This window comes from Tursiops truncatus, chromosome 3, assembly GCF_011762595.2.
Source record: "Tursiops truncatus isolate mTurTru1 chromosome 3, mTurTru1.mat.Y, whole genome shotgun sequence".
In the NCBI taxonomy this organism is placed as follows: domain Eukaryota; kingdom Metazoa; phylum Chordata; class Mammalia; order Artiodactyla; family Delphinidae; genus Tursiops; species Tursiops truncatus.
The window spans coordinates 25,645,729-25,664,400 of NC_047036.1; the positions used below are offsets into that span (position 1 = coordinate 25,645,729).

The window sequence follows — 18,672 nt, forward strand, 5'->3', positions numbered from 1 at the left end:
TTAGAAATCAAGTAAAGCATTTTTTATATTTGCATCTTCTCTAAGTTTGAGATTACTGCCAAATAAAAGTGTTTAAAAATTTCTGAAAAGAAATCAATAAGGTAGAGTGGAGTATAAGAAATTACTTTATTATCCATTTGTATCTTGAGTGTTCTATCTACCCTCCGAACTGTGTGTATTCCGTAAAAAGAACAAAAGAGGGGAATCATTTACCTTGTATGAAAGCTATGATCTTGGTGATTACCAATCTACCTGCCTCTTAAAGGGAAATATTGTTTTAAAATCAAACCAAGAAAATGAAGTGACTTGGGCAGACTTCAGTGGCAGTACTTTATTCAGTTTTATCTCCTTTTCAACAGTCTAGACATCACTTACTTGAGTTTTAAAATGATAATGAGACAGTCAGAATCTTTACTGCAATTCAAACCATCAAATAACTTCAAAGAAGGGGAGGGTGCTGCATGGGAGGGACAGAACAGAAAACACAACACAAGGGAAATCATCCCCTGGTAGGTGAAGAAGCTTCTTAGATTGTTTTTTAGCAGAGTTTTATTGCAGAAAATTTGTAATGAGATAGGAGCAGTGATAATATTTTTCCACATTTTATCAAGTACTACAGTTTATAAAGTGTTTTCATGTGTACAAGCATTCCTCATGATCTGCCTAAGCACTCTCTCAGTTGAGCAGAATTTAATCCTTCTGGGTGTAAGGAAACAGAGTCCCCGAGGGGTTAAGAGACCACAGTGCCATTGCCAGCAGAGTGCCAAAGGTGAAGCTGGAGTCCACGCTTTTTGACATGGTTTAGTCTACTACTCTTCCCTTATACCACATTATTACCATGTTCAAGTAGTAGAGAGTATTTCAGGCATGGTGGGCAATGGAAGAGTAGCACAGGGCTTAGGAGTTGGAGCACTTGAATTTAGGGCACTAACATCATCATGAGCACACTTTCCCTAGCATGGCCATCCAGACAGCACACATTTCTCTTCACTGATTGTTTCCCAGTTATTCTCTTAAAGAAAAAACAAAAACAAAAAACAAAGCTGTTCAAATTATTTAAAAATTTATAAGCTACTGCCATGCAATAAAACTAAAAACTAGTTAATGAACTCATAATCATTTCTCCTAGAATTGCTCACCATTATTTCCTTGAGTATATGAGTGGGTTACAGAATTCAGTTTAATCATCATTTATTGGACATGTACAGGATGCTTGAGAGTTATGAATTTGAATGAGAAATAGTTTCTCCCTAAAGCAAACTACTTGTTTTATAAAGTTATGGCTTTAACTTTTTAGATTCTAAGTAAGAATCTACATAAGAATATTATATCCAATATTTTTCTTTTTTTTTTTCCAATATGTTTTTTACCTTTGAAGAAAAACACGTTTGGGGAAAAGTCCATTAACTAGTGAGGAGCATAATTTTTTTAAAATTTCTGCTGCTTGAATCATCGTGTCTCAGATGTCTGCATTTATCTATTAATATTTTCTTCCAAAGTGTATTTTTACAGAGAGAAAGAGAGAGGAGGCAAGGGGAGTGTGTGTGTGTGTGTGTGTGTGTGTGTGTGTGTGTGTGTCCTTAGATTTGGTAAGTGCTGAAGAGATTACATTATAAGGCAAAAAGTAGGATTGTAATTGGTGAGGTACAATGCCTTACTAAATCAATTTTTGACTGGATATCTGGCTCTCAGCTTGATTTACCACTGGCTTTTTTTAAATGAAAATGTTAGACTAAGCAGGAGGTCAGACTAATGTCTCAGTCTGCCAAAGACCTTGGTCTTCCAGAGCCAAGCAAAAGGCAGTAAACAACTCCTTTTTGGGGAAATAACTTCATGCAGTGAATAAACCAAAATGCATTTGTTTAATTGATAAATCCCAAATGAACAATAACATCTATTATAATTTGTACCATTTGTGCCAATAGAATTTACAAATACTTTAGCCTGGGGGCTAATATAATAATATAATGAATCCAGAAACGTTTATAATCATGGTAGGGAGTGCTTTTTGGTAGTATTCTCTGATGTGAGTCAGAGAGTGACTCTGATGGAGTCAGGCAGATCTTGGTAACCTCCCTGGCTCTGCTCTTAACTTTGGATAAGTTACTTAACCTCCCTAACCTCAGTTTCTCTGAAAAAAGTGGAGAAAATAAAGCTTACTTCCTGGAGCCATTCTGAGTATTATTGATTAACAAACAAAGCATTCCTGCAGTACCTAACACATAGTAAATGTTCACCAAGTGTTAGTTTTCTTCTTTCTTCACTGAAATTCTTGAAGGACCACATGCAGTTCCAGCTCACCTTGAATTCCAAAGGTAAAGAACTACCTTAGTGGGACTTCCCTGGCGGTCCAGTGGTTAGGACTAGGCACTATCACTGCCATGGCCCCGGGTTTGATCCCTGGTCAGGGAACTAAGATCCTCCCCCCTCAAAAAAGAACAACAAAAAAACTACCTTAGTTTCCTATTGCTGCTGTAATGAATTACCACAAACTTAGTGGCTTAAAATAGTACAAGTTTATTATCTTATAGCTTTGGAGGTCAAAAGTCTGAAATGGGTTTCGCTAGGTTAAAATCAAGGTGCCGCAAGATGTCTTTCTGGAGGCTGTAGGGGAGGAGCCGTTTCCTTGTCTTTTTGAGCTTCTAGAGGCTGACTACATTCCCTGGTTCATGGTCCCTTCCACAAAAGACAACAGCATAGCATCTTCAAATCTCTCTCTATCTCAGTCTCTCTCTCTGACCTCTGCTCCATCATCACATTTCCTTCTTTGACTCCAGCTCTCCCCTACTTCTTTCCCTTATTAGGACCCTGGTGATTACATTGGGCTCATGTGGTTAATCCAGTCTCACTACTTCAAAATCTTTATTTAATCATACTTGTAAAGTCTTTTTTGCCATGTAAGGTAACATAGTCATTGGTTCTGGGAATTAGGACATGAACATCTTTGGGAGAGCCATTATTCTGCTTACCACAACTATTATAGCACTAAAGTTTTGTTCATTTAATAGTTACTCTGGTACTTTTGACATTAAATTCAAGGTATTGAGTGTAAAGGATAAATGTCAAGGGAATTAATACATTTCTCTGAGTTTAGATTTAAAATTCTTTTGCTTTTAGCAGTTTTGTCAAAAATTCTCCTTCATATAACACAAGGTCTGTTTCAGTGCTTATTAAATCTAACAAAGGTAAAAGATTGAATTGAGTGGGGTCATGTGGAATCTCTGCAGATGCAGAGCACTTTACGGTATTATATGAACGTATTTTTAAAGTTACAAGGTACGCATTGAGGAAAAAAGGATTGAAGGATAGATTAGATAGATAATAGATAGATGACAGATGATATTGATAGATAGATGATAGATAGATAGATGATATTAATAGATAGATAGATAGATATAGGATTCAATCAGTGGTTCTCAAAGGAGGCTATTTTGCCCCCCAGGGGACATTTGGCAACGTCTGGAGACATTTTTGGTGGTCACAACTTGAAAGGTGCTACAGGTATCTAGTGGGTAGGGGCCAGGGATGCTGCTAAACATCTTATAATACACAGAATAGAGTTACCCAGCCCAAAATGTTCATAGAGCAGAGGTCAAAAAATCCTGAATTAGATAGATCTGTGTAACTCAGCACTTAAAATATTGTTTGGTACAGGATAAACCTTTAATGAATGTCATAGAACTGAATGTGAATATCCAGAGAAAATATTTATGTTGCAGTTAACAGACTAGACTGTGGTGTCAGACTGCCTGGACTCCAATCCTTCTCCCATTGGTTGTATGATGCTGAGAAGTTACTAAACTCTTACCTTGCCTCAGTTTCCTCATCAGTTGAGGTGATAGGAAGAGGGTCATAATGAGTAACAAATTATATAATCTGTGTAACAGCAGCACATTTCCTGGCCCATAGGATGGGCTTCATAAATGTCTGCTATTATTATTTTCCCAAATTCCAGACAGACCCATTGCCAAATGATTGATCATGTAAGAGAAAGCTTTAAAGAGAAAATATTTACACTGTTCTAAAAATCAATCAAATTATTTATATTATATAGAAGGATATAATGTTTTCTAGTCATGATAAGCGGCAACACAGTATAATCAAAAAAGAAAATGGGAGATGGAGGCAGCCTGAACCTAGGTTTTGTCAGAGGAAAAGAGATTGTCCTGATTCTTCTAGAGCCCATTTAACATATCAAGAGATGAGCCTGGCCAATTCGGATAAAACTTACGAATCCCATTTATAAATGTAGTTACCAAAAGTTATTGGTGCCGGGCTCTGGGCTATTGGTCATTCTTACCCCCCAGTTATCTTCTCAGTTTTTATGGTGGGAATTGTCTCTTCCTCCCACCAAAACTTAAGTGGTGGGGTATTCCTGAAACTGAGGGAGGCATTTCACATTCCTGGCTATTAAACACAAAAACACACAGCCCTGTGTGTATCTAAAGTCATTTCTACTTCTCTGAGACATCGTATCTGAAGTCTGGAAAAGGGGGCAGTGGGAAGCTGTGGCAAGTTTGTGGATAAAGGTGAAAACAAAGTGGGTTTTTGCCCGTTTCCCTTTGAGGCAATCATGTGGTGGAGGAGAAGCTCCTTTAAGCTCCTGGGCTTCTCCAGGGCAAGAAAAGGGTGGATGATCTCTTTGCTGGTACCTACCAAGGACAAAGCAACCCTGTGGCTAAGTCCACATTTGCCAAGGGCAATGGAGGAGTGATACTCAGACATCAGGGGGTATGTGATACCAAGGAGGCAGGCAGGGTGGGACTAGTCACCTTGGACCCTGGAGAGCTGAGATCGTGATTCCACTTGCCAAAACCATAGATGCCCCTGAGGAAAGTAATGGATGAGAGCTATTGTCTAGAGACCAGTGGACCAGAGGCAGTACAGGACTGCCCTTAGCTCCAAAAGCCCCGAATTTTCCTCTGATTTGTGCCATGTGGGTCTCTCCTCTTCATACACCCAGATGTCATCTTGGAATGAATCAGGGGCAAAGAGAGAAAGCAAAACCCAGAAAGACTGGGATTTATTTAAAATAGTTATCTAAAGAGACTGTATTATTGAATCAGGCAGATTTTATTGGACTGCACTAAATTACTGAATATTGACTGAATATTCAACCTAATATCGAGTTCCTAGTACTCAATGGGATTAGAGCTTGAGGGATAAAAAAAAGAAAGAAATAATAAGGAAGCTGCATCTTCCCGTGCACATCTGAATGCAGTGTGAGAAAATATGTGACCCTGCACCTCAAGGGAAGGACGCTTCTATTTTAGCTGACTTTATTGCTTTTATTATTCCAGGTACATACTCAAGGCCTTCTCTGATTTTCTCCCACACAGAGCCTTGAAACCATGCCACGTGCTCATACTGGTTGCCAAGCCATTTTTCTCCCCTCGGTGATCCAACCTTCTCCAAGAAGTCTTCCTAAACCATCAAAGAGCTAACATGTCCCCTGACTCCACCTTGTCCAACTCACAGGTTCCCTCTGTATTGTTCTCTAGCGTTTCCTTTACCTTGTTATTCCTAACTAATACTTAATAAGAATACCGAAGTGTCTAATTTCTGCTTTTATTTGCTTTCTTTTATGTACGGGTAAGTATTTCCAAGGCTAATTTGCAAAGGTATAGAAGGCAGGTATTAGATTTTTTTATTCTAATTTATATAGAATTTATTCTAACATTTAATAGATTTTTATCTAATATTTATTTTTTATCTAATATTTATATAGATTTTTATTTATTTTATTATTTTTTATTATAGTTTTTTATTCATTGCCTTATGCAGCTCTTCAGGCCAATAAGTGTTTTTAAATGGCCTTGGTTGACAGTTAAACTATATTTTAATAGAACAATGTTTCTGTGAAATGGAGAATTTTCCATTCATTTTCCATCAGCTTCATTCTTGAAACTTCTTCACCCTTAACAGATGACTTCTGTCCCAGCACTTATAATGGGTCAAGGTACTTATAACATCTGCTCTTTTGAACAAATCCAATACAGGTTGGCTTTATTATTGAGGTTTAATTGGTTATTAAAGAAAATTTTTTATATCTGAGGTGATAACTTGAATTGCTCTCTGACTGCTCAGACTAGACAATGTGCTTAGTTTCTGGTAGTAATTGCTAAATTATCTGGCAGCTTCAGGAACATATATTCTTGATACATAGAATTATCCTAAAATCAAGTGAGAAAGGGGGTGGAGGACACTAAGATTTATTGATTACCTTCTAGGTTCCAGAAACCTTCATTGATTATTGATATTTTATCCAATTTTATCTTTATAACATTCATTCTTTCTTTCTTTGCAATCATTAATTATTGAAGATCTATAATGTGCTGATATGTTGGGTGCTGAGAATACGGAAGTGAACCAGACAGGCTTGATGCTTTTTTTAATCATGAAATTTGCCATCTAGCTGTTTGCTGACTGAAACATGAAAACAGCTGTGAAATTCTCAAAAAAAAAAAAAAAATTGAGAATGTACTGATGGCTAACTGGGGAAGAAATTGGGAGTGTAGAACAGGAGGCTATAACTTAGACTAGCAGCTCAGGGAGAACTTCCCTGAGGAAATCAAGATTACAAAGACCTGATGTATGAATTGGATTAACCAGGTGAAGGTGTTTAAAAGGACTTTACACCAAGGGGACCACATGCAAGGAGGCCTAGATATGAAAGAGTCTGATGTATCTTCAACCAACTGCAATACGTACAGTACACTAGAACAAAGAGTGTCAAGGAGAGAATGATGGCTGAGGAAGCTAAGGAGAGGGGCAGAGACTGTGGAGACTTTGGAGGCCATGCTGAGTGGGGCTAGGGGCCTTATCCCAAGAGTAAAGAGAAAACACTGAAGGATTCAGCTAGAAAAGAGTGGTATCTTGAAAGTTGTTGATGGTGTTGTTTAAGTTCATCTAGTCACAGAAAGGAAAATAGATGGAAAGGAAGCAAGACTGAGTGTGTGTTCAGAGAGCCTCATTGCAATAGGTCAAAGAGAAATGGTGGTGAATTGGACCAGGGTGGCACCAGTGGGAATGGAGACAAGTAGGAGGTGAGTCAAGATATAGCTAAGAGGTAGAATTGGCAGGAGTTAGGGGCCTAATGAATTTGGAGATGGAGGCAGAAGGAAGGTTCTAGGGTGACTCTCTGGTGGTCCTTACAGAGATGGGACATACAAGAGGAAGAATGGTTTGGGAGAGAAGGTAATGACGTCAACTGGGAAGTACTGAGTGTGAGTTGTCCAAGAGACTTGCCTGGGAATCACTGTATCCTTGACTCTGTATCTCACGAAAATGTCTGTCCTGAGGTTTTATAGAGATTTGGACATTAATGGCACAGAGATAATAGTTTAATCCATGAAAATAGATAATCTCATTTGGAGAGAGTATGTGAAATGAGGAAAGACAAGGACCTAAGACATAGGCCTAAGGAATATCTACATTTAATGGACAAGTAGAAGAGGAATATCTGGCAAAATTAGTTATTTTGAGTTTTGTCTTAAAGATGACCTATGAAAACTATGATAACTTAATTAATTTAGTTGATTAATAGGAAAGTCAGAATTCAGACCCAAATGTTTCCACCTTCAAAGTCCACCTTCTGAATACTTCCTGTCTGTGATGTAAGAATCATTTATTGATGCATATCTCTGAGCTAGGCCTTCTGTTAAGCATTTTACATACATTGTTTTATTAATTTTCAGACCAACCTACCTGTAAACTAAGTATGGTATTATTCTTATGTAGATGAGGGAGATAAGACTTGGAGAAATTAACTAAGTTCCCCAAGGTTACCCGACTACTACATACCCATTTCTTTCCCTTGCCCAAGACCATGCATGCATTATGATTGTACTAGTTAAGGCAGTGATTCTCAAACTTGAGCTCTCATCACAGTCACCCGGAGGGCTTCTTAAAACACAGATTGTTGGGCCACACCCTTTGAGTTTCTGATTCTGGAGGTAGATGGGGCCTGAGAATTTGCATGTCTAGTTCCAACAACCTGCCACAAAAATATGCTGCCCTCAGCATTTTAACTTGTAAAAAACATAAATTAAATATAAATTAGATATAAATTAATTCATAATAATCATTAACATCCAAATACAGCATATTAAAATATGTAATATAAAATTTTATTAAAAGATATTTTTAGGGCTTCCCTGGTGGCGCAGTGGTTGAGAGTCCACCTGCCGATGCAGAGGACGCGGATTCGTGCCCGGGTCTGGGAAGATCCTGCATGCCGCGGAGCGGCTGGGCCCGTGGGCCATGGCCGCTGAGCCTGTGCGTCCGGACCCTGTGCTCTGCAACGGGAGAGGCCACAACAGTGAGAGGCCCACATACCGCAAAAGAAAAAGAAAAAAAAAAAGATATTTTTATTTACCTACCCCTGTGATCTCTGAAACAGAATCTACTCCTAATCCCTGCCATGTACTTCAAGAAATTTCTTCCTGACATAAACTCTACCTAACAAGCTCTTCACAATTTTTACGTTAAGCATATTTATTAGCATTATGTATACATGCATTATGTAGAGAGATGTATGTATAGACACACTCATATATACATATACATATTGAATTCAGTTAAGCTTCAATTTGTCCTAAGTTGACTGTAAATCTATTTTCCCAATTTAAAATAATATTCAATCTATTTAGCACAAAGGTGTTCTCTCTGCTGTAACTCCAGTTTCTACACTTCAATCCCAATCAGACAACATCTTTTCACCACAGCTGTTCTCTGATTCTTATAACATTTCAGATTAGCAATCATTACATTTCTTAAAGGGCCACATTACACTCTATGAGCGTATTAGTCATAACCCATTTTTTTATTTCAGCAAAAAAAATCACATAATTCCTTCCCTAAGCCCCTTTCAGGCTGTTGTAGGTACTTCCAGATGTGCCATGTAGGTAAACTTCTGTTTAAACGCTGCTTTCTTGTCTCAACGATGTATATGCTTAGAAGATTCAGTTTGGTTACTGACTTAAGACAAGTGACTCAGTGACACATAGGGAATGGGGGGAATGGGGCAGCATTAACTAGCTCCATAAACCACTAAAAATCTGTACAGTTAGTGTTATACCTTTGAATTAGAGACAAAATCAAGTCGGGAGGTGGCATACGTAGCAGATAAAAAGATACTGGCACCGCTTTAGCGATGCCTGCGATGGGGCCGTATCTACAACCCCAGATCCTTGTATTTATTTGTCAAGATGCTACACTTAAAAAAATGATGATAAGTCAACAGAAAAACAAGCAAAGACCAAGAGCTTCTTCTGCAACAAAATGCTCCAGGTACAGTAGTAAAAAGTCCTGCGAGCCCCAGGTGAAATGTGACTTTCCGAGGGAAGTGGATAATTTTTACTTGATGGTGAATCGTTAGAAGTGAGCCAGATGATTAAACTTAATGGAACAGCCACATTAAACTGAAATTAGTAAAAACATGCCTCGGGCAGCATACAACCTTTTATTTGTTGTTGTTTAACTTCTGCCTTTTACAGTGGCCATGATGAATGACATCACAAAAGAAAAAAATCCAATTAAACTCTAAGAGCTCAATAAACCCCTAATGTCTGCTTGTCACCACCGCTTTCACTTGCACTGATGTCTTCTTACGTTTCCTCTTTTCCCCAAGAAGAGAAAAAAGAACTGGCCTCAGGGGGGTTCAGTGGAAGGGAAGTAGAGGGGGAAAGAGCACACAAAGGCTTCTGGAGGTTTCTATTCTGTGCGCTCCATCAGATGCAAACACTGCACTGGGAGGGGGATGAGGTTAAATTGTTTTATTATTATACAATGCCTGAGTGAAGAGATGCACTTTCCCACTAGTTTTCAAATATTGATAAATCAGAATTGGGATCTGCAGAGCAATCCCTGTTCACGCTCTTAGTTGGCATCTCCACTGCCCTTTTACATTGTCTTGGTGTTTGTTCTATAAGTCATCGAAATGGTCTCCCCTGACAGCTAAAAATAAGTTTCTGATTACTTTTACCTGAATAAATCTTGTCATCCAATGTGGTATTCACCTACTAATTGTGCAACAACTACATATTGAAAGTGATGAAAGAACCGGCTGAGGGGAGTCTATAATCTAGTGGAATGCAGGATATAATAAATCATGTGGAAAGATAGCAATGGCCACCTGATAGAAGAATGCTGGCTTTTGATAACAGATTTTACCTTAGAGATACCATGTGTTTGTAAAATTGGGTTTTCAAAGGCCTCAGAACAAAGTTCTCAAAGTCAAAAGCAAAAACCTGTTTATTGTGAACTAAGAGCTAATAATAGTAACAATATCTTACATTTGGAAGACACTTTATAATTTATAAAACACATGCTTTTATCGCATGTTTATGTAGGAACTAACATAGTATTTGTATATAGTCTCTTAGTGCTTCACTACAGCCTTGTCCTGTAGCTCAATTATCTTCATTTTCTGATAAGGATCCCAGGGCTTGGAAGTTAATTGACTGTCCTATTGAGAGAGAGAGAATGAGCAAGGCCCACACTTGGGACTCCTGGTGTGGTGCCCCCTGCACTGTGCCAGGCTGCTGACCATGGCTGTCCTAGAGCCAGATCCAAAGGGCAGTGACATTGGTTTCATTACTCATGAGTTAATGAAATAGCTTTTTAAGAGCTCTCTTCAGTCATAAGAATTTGACGATGGAGAGTTAAAACTTTCCCCAGTGACTCTTTCTGTGTAGTCAGGGTTTCAGCGTTTTCTTAGCACATCACATTACACAAATCATGGAGTGCTCTTGTTTTACATTTCTTATTGCGTTTGTCTCACTTCTAAGCAATTTCCTCCCCGTTCGCACTTATCTTGCATGATTTCTGTCAAATTGCTTTCAAGGCCACTAATTGTATAAATAATATTCTCTTCCTCAAACTCTGCTATTAACTAGTGGTAGCTGTGTGGCATTAGACACAGTTTATCTCTCAAAATGAGAAGGTTGCACGGAATAATCGATAAGCCTCTTCTTGCACTCAAGTTCTAATCTGACTCTCACATGAGCTGCGTGATTTGGGAAACACTACATATAGGAGCCTCAGTTTTCTTGACTCTCGCAGTGATGGATTCAATTATCTCATGTTTCCCAAAATGAGTTTCTTGGAAAACTGTTTTGGGGAATATCAATACGGATCACACCCAAAAAGGATTCATTACATAAGAAAGTTCAGGAAAGCTAGATTAAATGATGTTTAGTTGTGGACTATAGGTACTCACAGCCTTTCCTAAGTTAATGGGCACTGGGTGACTCTAAGAAAGAGGCAGAATACGAAGTATTTCCCAAAATTATTGGGCCACAGAACGCTTTTTCCTCAGCATTTTGTGTAAATGATATTCCATGGGACATACTTTTAGAAAGTCTGGGTTACATATTTTTTAAGTCCCTTTTTCCCCTGAGACTCTATTTTCAAATGTGTTTGTAGACATTACTCTGAACATTCCATGCAGTATCAATCAAGAGAACACAGAGATGGTTTACCTGCTGCTGTTGTTGCCATTACTGTTGTAACATAGCCTATATTCCACTTAGACAGAGTTGAAATAAGGTAGAGATTGTTGCCAAACAGAACTTGGGTCTGCTCACCTGCTGCACAGCAAAGCCAATCTACTGACACCAGGTTGTAATGAAGGAAAGTACAGTGTTTATTGGAGGCACCAAGCAAGGAGAATGGGCAGCTCATGCTCAAAAGGCCCAAACTCCCCAATGGCTTTCAGGAAAGGGTTTTTAAAGGCAACATTTGGCATGAGGATTGCAGCTCATGGACCTTCTTCTGACTGGTTGGTGGTGAGGTAACAGGGTGATGTTTCAAGGAATCATAATCATCAACCTTCTGAATCTGGCATCTGCATGCTTGTGGTAACATGTAATCACCATCCTCTACCTTGTGCGGGGGAGCTTAGTTTCTGCAGAACTCAAAAATATATGTCAGATTGTTACGTATATCTCTTCAGGAGGAACTAGGACTCTGTTTTATCACTGAACTATTTGCTTTTCCTTTGTTTCTGCATTCCCTCACTTACCTAATTAGTAACTGCTTGAGTCTGCTCTTTGGAACTCAGGAAAGACCTAGGAGACTAAAGCCTTTCTCTACAAACAAGAAACAGGAAGCACAGAGGGGCTTTTGTACCCAGGAGGGCCCCACAGGGTCCTACTAGCCATTAAAGCTGACTTGTCTGTATGTAGCTGACACTTACAACTAAGATCTGAAAACAGTTCTCCTTGGTAAAAAGCACTTTTTGAAAAAACTTGTGAATAGGGTTAGGTTATTGGAAGACCTATGAGATACTGCCTAAACTTTTGCTGAGGTGGGGAAAAGGGAACTAAAGAAACAACAGGGAAGTCAATAGAGTGGATATAAAGTTCAGGGTAAGTAACCCATGGGCTACTTTTCCAAGTTAGGATCGCCCTCTTCACTTCAGTGGTATCTTCATGTTCATTACCGCAACCCTTTACCTGGACCCATTTCACTGGCTGTTAATCTTATCAGAGCCTCTGCTTGATGACCTTCAGGAACAGAGAACCCACTGCTTCATAAGGCAGACTATTCAATCTAATCTTTTAGAAGGTCCTTTCCCATATTAAACTAAAATATGTGTTAAATATTCTTTTCCAATTTATCTTGTAAATTTATCTTATTCCAATTTATCTTGTAAATTCTTATTCCAATTTATCTTGTAAATTACCTAGTCAGGGTGGTCTCAAGGCATTGTCCCTGACAGCACTTAAGATGTTTCTCAAACACTTTGAGTTGAATTTCATAAATAAATTTCACATCTTCCTAGAAAATTGACTATAATCTCCATCATATTAGAATCAAGAAGATTGACTAGCTTTCCTAAATTCACCAAGATAGCAATGTGTAGTGGCAAAATGTACACTCTGATTCAAAAACCAAAATCCTTTTCTCAGTAGTATATTGCTTGTCTAGTGTATCTGTGTACATAAAAGTGAGGGGGAGAGTGTATTAATAGATCTGAAAGCTGTAGTGAAAATAGTTTTGTTCCCGCCAGGCCTCTATGTCCTTGGGCATCTTACTATTGCTCTGGCCTTCAGTTTTCCATTCTTCAAAATCAGGATTACTAAATTTTATCCCAGCTCTGTTCCACTTCTGGAAATCTCTGTGATTATAAGGAAACATGTTCATTAACGAATGGCATTTACTACTGAGGATTTAAGTAAATAGTAAAAGAGAACAATCTGCAACCCTTAGAAAGACTTGAATGAAAGTTAACATAGCATTGCATCATAAAGACAAACAGTTCAGGATCACATGCTTGACTTTTACTTTCTTTAATTTTTTTTTCTACACTAGTTACATTCAGACCAGGATAGAGGAGATGGATCACTTAAATATATCCTTTCAGGAGATGGAGCAGGAGATCTCTTCATTATCAATGAAAACACAGGGGATATACAGGCCACCAAGAGGCTGGACAGGGAAGAAAAACCTGTTTACATCCTTCGAGCTCAGGCCATAAACAGAAAAACAGGGAGACCTGTGGAGCCCGAGTCTGAATTCATCATCAAGATCCATGACATCAATGACAATGAACCAATATTCACCAAGGAGGTTTACACAGCCACTGTTCCTGAAATGTCTGATGTCGGTGAGTGAGATGTGATTCAACCATTTCCTCTAGTACATCAACTGAATAACAAGTCCTATGAGTGAAATTTGCTGAATTGAATGAACTTAGCTGCTAAATTCTAGAAGCATTGTGTTTCAAACAGTCCATTTATGTCCTTTTTGTAAGTGCACCGGTGTCTCCTAATATGACTCTAGTTTTATTATTTTTAAGAAAACAGCATTTCCTCTAGTGATTAGGGTATGAAAAGTGGCAGGGTGAGAGGGGGAGGGAGGAGAGACCATTTCATTTAATTCCTCCCCCACTCAAAATGCCCACTTTATTTCTTGGACTGAAAGGCAGCAGCCCTCTCTATTTCTCTTAGCCCATAGTGGTATTAGGCTTCAGGTAAGGATCTCCCCAATGGAAAACAAAAGCCCTGAATTTACAGTCCAGACTAAAGAGTAATTATATTTGAGAAAGAGACTCAAAGAAAACTTTTTAAAAAATCCATAAACAATATGCAGACGATGTCTAGAGGATATGTTCTTTACTAAGTGGTAGAAATTAAGAGACTTTCATGACATTAATATGGTAAATTAATATTTTGTGCACAATTCTACTACCAGTTTTAAAGTTAATACGTGTGCATTTAATTTGCTTAGATTGGGAAAAGGTAAATAGAATTTAAATTAAGAAAAAAAATCCTACTGACATCACTGTCAGCCACATTAAAACACTTCAGGGGAGACAATGACAAATGTTCAACTATTGTGTAAAGGGTTATTTTAAGTTATATTCAGTGTCAAGTTCAAAAGGGCTAAATTACATAATAAAAAACATTTCCATAATTTTGCGAGTCGGATATCAGAGACATTTCAGTTCACAATTCTAAGACTTGGAAAATACATAATCTACAGAAATGATTATAAAACATCTCAATTTTTCCCATGAAGAAGTTACTCATCTCATTACTTGAAGTCACTTTTTGTTAGAAAAATCACAAATGATCACCAAAGTTAAGAGGAGGATTAGAATTCTTTTAAGAGGAAGATTTGTTAGGAAAAATATTTTTCCTCTACGTGGTAAAGGGCAGGAAGAATTAATGAAGGACAGCCTGGTCATCAGCACCACACTGGGCAACTCTAACAAGATGTGCAAAGTGTAACTGCACAATATAAGGGGCAGCGTACTCTTGAAGTCATTATAGAATTAAATGTTTTATGAATATTTGAGGGTAGCTGGCCGTAACACGTCTTGAGGAAGAGAAGCCTTTTTCCAATCTGCACACAGGCACAGTTATGTTGACATTCATCATTATCATAAATTAACATGTCATTATTGTGATAGTAAAGGCATCCCAAAAGAATTACATGAAGGTAGTGGGACAATAACAAGGTAGTAAAAATGGACTTCGGGGCTTCCCTGGTGGCGCAGTGGTTGAGAGTCCGCCTGCCGATGCAGGGGACACGGGTTCGTGCCCCGGTCCGGGAAGATCCCACATGCCGCGGAGCGGCTGGACCCGTGAGCCATGGCCGCTGAGCCTGTGCGTCCGGAGCCTGTGCTCCGCAGCGGGAGAGGCCACGGCAGTGAGAGGCCCGCGTACCGCAAAAAAAAAAAAAAAAAAAAAAAGGACTTTGACGACAAACAGACCTAAGTTTGAAACTATCCCTACTAATAAGCAGCAATGTGGCCTTAGGTAAATAAATGACTTGATGTCTCTGATCCTCCAGTTCCATATGTATAAAAAAGAAATAATAAACATCAACTCCTAATCCTTATCGTAAGAATGAAAGGAGAAAACAAGTGCAGAGCCCCCAGTACCACATCTGGCAACTAATAGGCACTCAAAGTGTCCAGATAACCATATTCTAAAAGCAATCAAATTTTGTACTGATGTCAAATAAGAACGTAGGTGTCTGTTGACTTCTACTACTCCTCGCTTTAAAATCATATGCTCTCATTTTCCCTACATACCTTGTCAAATTACAAGGACGGGTGCTCTATCTCATGCATCAACATGCTACCTCCAGAGCATCCAACCCTAACACAGTACAGTATATTTGTTCAATAAATGGAACAATTTATTACATTACAAAAGCAATGTAAAAATTACTATTTACATTACAAAATGTAATTTGTAATTATAATGTAATTTGTAATTTGTAAATAATGTAATTATTTACATTACAAAAGCAATGTAAAAATTCTAATATTCCCTAAATGTGACTTCCCTGCCCTGTTCGTGGACAGGAGAATTCTAGCAGTATGCTTACTCTTTGTCTAATATGAATACCAAAAGTCAGCCATAAAATGATCTTAATCAGAGGGTCTTACCCTTTTTGGAAGTCACAGACCCCTTTGAGAATCAGATAAAGTCCATGGAACTTCTTCTCATTGTAATATACATGTAAAAATTTGCATGGAATTTCTTGGGGGTTAGGGATACTTTGAAGGTTATTATTAACTGTGGTCTCTAAGATAAGAATGCCAATCTAAAACAACATAGCCTTCTTTGTGGATTTAATTATAATCATCTTTTGGGATTATAAATTCTGGATGTGTATCCTCTGCTATTCCAATTAATTCTTTACTTAATCCAAAACTACTTCTCATAAGGTTCAAGGTCTTTCAACCTCTTAGAATTATCAGATTTATCACTTAGGATGCTTTTATTTGTAAGTAACAGAAAACACAATTCAAATTACTTTAAACAATGCAAGCATTTATTGGTCACATTACTTAAGTCCAAAAGTAAAGTGGACTTTGAACATAGTTTGATTTGTGTTCTAGATATTTCTGTGTAATTTTCTGTCCTATTCAGCTTTGTCCTCAGGCTGGCATTGCTAAGATCACAAAATAGCTACTGCATTTGCAGGCTCCACACCGGCACGTTCTAGTCCAGGAGTAAAAGCACCTATGACACAGCAAATTTCCAGCAAAATCACGAATGGCCTCCTGATTAAACAATACCTACACTAATCCTCGTAGAAAAAATAGTGCAAGATGCCAATAGATTTAGGCCTAGATAACTTGAAAGAATTGCCGTAGCAAGAATCCAATCAAATCTCACCCTTGGAGATGGGTTGGAATCAGTTACACCCAAAGTCATGATCATTCCCATGCTTCCCTTTAATTTAATCCTTACAATATTTATTAATGTTGATCACATTCCTTCAGAGTGAGAAATCCAAGGCTTTTTAGCCCAGCATCCCACTGTAGTTCTTCACTCCCTTGCCATGATAGTTTTCTGTAGAAGTAAGATTGTGCTTTTTCCTTATGTGTGGGTATCAAGGACCCGTCATTAACCCTTAATTTATTTTCAATTCATGTTTCTGTCATTACAGGCACATTTGTTGTGCAAGTCACTGCAACTGACGCTGATGATCCAACGTACGGAAACAGTGCTAAAATTGTCTATAGCATCCTACAGGGGCAGCCCTATTTTTCAGTTGAATCAGAAACAGGTTAGAATTCCTTTTGTATCTTCTTTTTACCATCTGTAATTTTAATCGACATGCTCAACTGAGCTAGCATATTTTTTAATAAAAACAATCAGTGTGATTGAATTTTCTTAGATTCATCTCCCCAACACCAGCGATACACTTGTAAATATGACATCCAGGTCATTTTAAGCAAGAAATCTGACAATGGATCTTTCATCCACCATGTTTATTCAGATGAGATTCAGAAAAATTACACATTGTTTTATTCTCTTTTCCAGTTTGAGATGAAGCTAAAAGGCCAACTCCTTCTGATAGCCAGTAGGGCTGTTTATACATAATCTGATTTTTCTTTTTCTAGTTATTTAGTAGGATCGCATCTCTCTACCCTGCTGGGAAGCTAGATGTAGCCATGTGATTTATTGGGGCCAATAAAATGTAGCAGTGATACGAGTCATTTCCAAGCGAAACTTTTAGACCTGGTGCACAACCCACCATGTTCCCTTCCTCTTGCCACAGTGATCATGGATGGAAACCAGTATCGAGTGGGTCTCCAGCCTGAATGTCTAAGGGTTTTCATGAGCAGAGCTTCTTACTGGCCTGCACAGGGCACTACAGTTCAGTTAAACCACTAAAATTTTACTTTTGTTGTCACGTTGTCTAGCTTTTCCTAACTGCTACTGCCCTAAAAAACAAAACGGATTGCCTTAATGGAATCCTTCTTCAACATCTCATTTTTCTTTACTATCTCCACAGAGTAGCATACTATCTTATGATGAACTGTTTTTTAATAAATATCACTTGTATTGTATAGTAAATTCTACACATATTTTTGCTGTCATAATAGGAGTAGAGTTCCTTTTATACGATTTTTAAGCATCCATTATTGTTAGTAGAAATCAAAACCTTTCTAGGTCACTACATCCAGTTGGAAATCGATGTAAGACGTGCCATGAACTTAGAAAGAATCCCAAGGAAAAAGGAAATGTTGAGTTTAAAAACAATGAGGACGAAAAATTAGAATTATTCAATTTAAAGGACAGAAGGCTAAGGTGACCTCCCGTGTTTAAATAGAGAAGTACTATTATCTGGAGAACAGAAAGCAGCTTCACTTTCACTGAAGCCAGCACTGCAGGAATGAAATTGAGGTGTTCATTCCTAACTGTTGTCTGAGGTATTCTTGTTAAAAATAAAAAAAGATATTTTCAGCTTCACTAGTCATTAAGCACTGGAATGTGCCACCTGAGAAGGTTATAAAGCCTTCTCCAGTGATTTTTGAAAGAATGCTGCTAATTGAAGCATAAGCCTTACATAGAAATTAGACAAACTTTTAGAGTTCTTTAAACTAATTATTTTATAACCATCTAACAACAGAGATAAATTTTACCTAACTGAAGAACGTTGGTCACTGCTGGGACCTGTTGAACTAAAGTTCACGTCAGCTTTAGGGAAAAAATTCTCTAGGATCATACAAGATGATCATTATGAGACAACTGATGCTGTGTTTTTATAAGACCACAGTTTTGTGGTTTAGAAGATCCTCAGAGCATTCATGATGGTGGGTATATTTGCTGAGGAATTAGTTAATTCGGTAATGTGAAACTCAGGAGTCAGTTCAAGTATATATGACTTTATTAATTTCCTCATAATGCACCTAGT

At 38.1% G+C, this 18,672-nt stretch overlaps 1 protein-coding gene across 2 annotated transcripts in view; it reads left to right on the forward strand.

The window, feature by feature from the left end:
- The window catches only part of CDH6 (cadherin 6), a 131,129-nt gene that overhangs the window by 86,461 nt on the left and 25,996 nt on the right, over positions 1-18,672 (forward strand). For both annotated transcript variants that reach the window (XM_019930212.3, XM_073802034.1), the window contains exons 3-4: positions 13,318-13,612; positions 16,918-17,037. In XM_019930212.3, the coding sequence (XP_019785771.1) occupies positions 13,318-13,612; positions 16,918-17,037 (415 nt within the window). The remainder of the gene's footprint in view (positions 1-13,317; positions 13,613-16,917; positions 17,038-18,672) is intronic.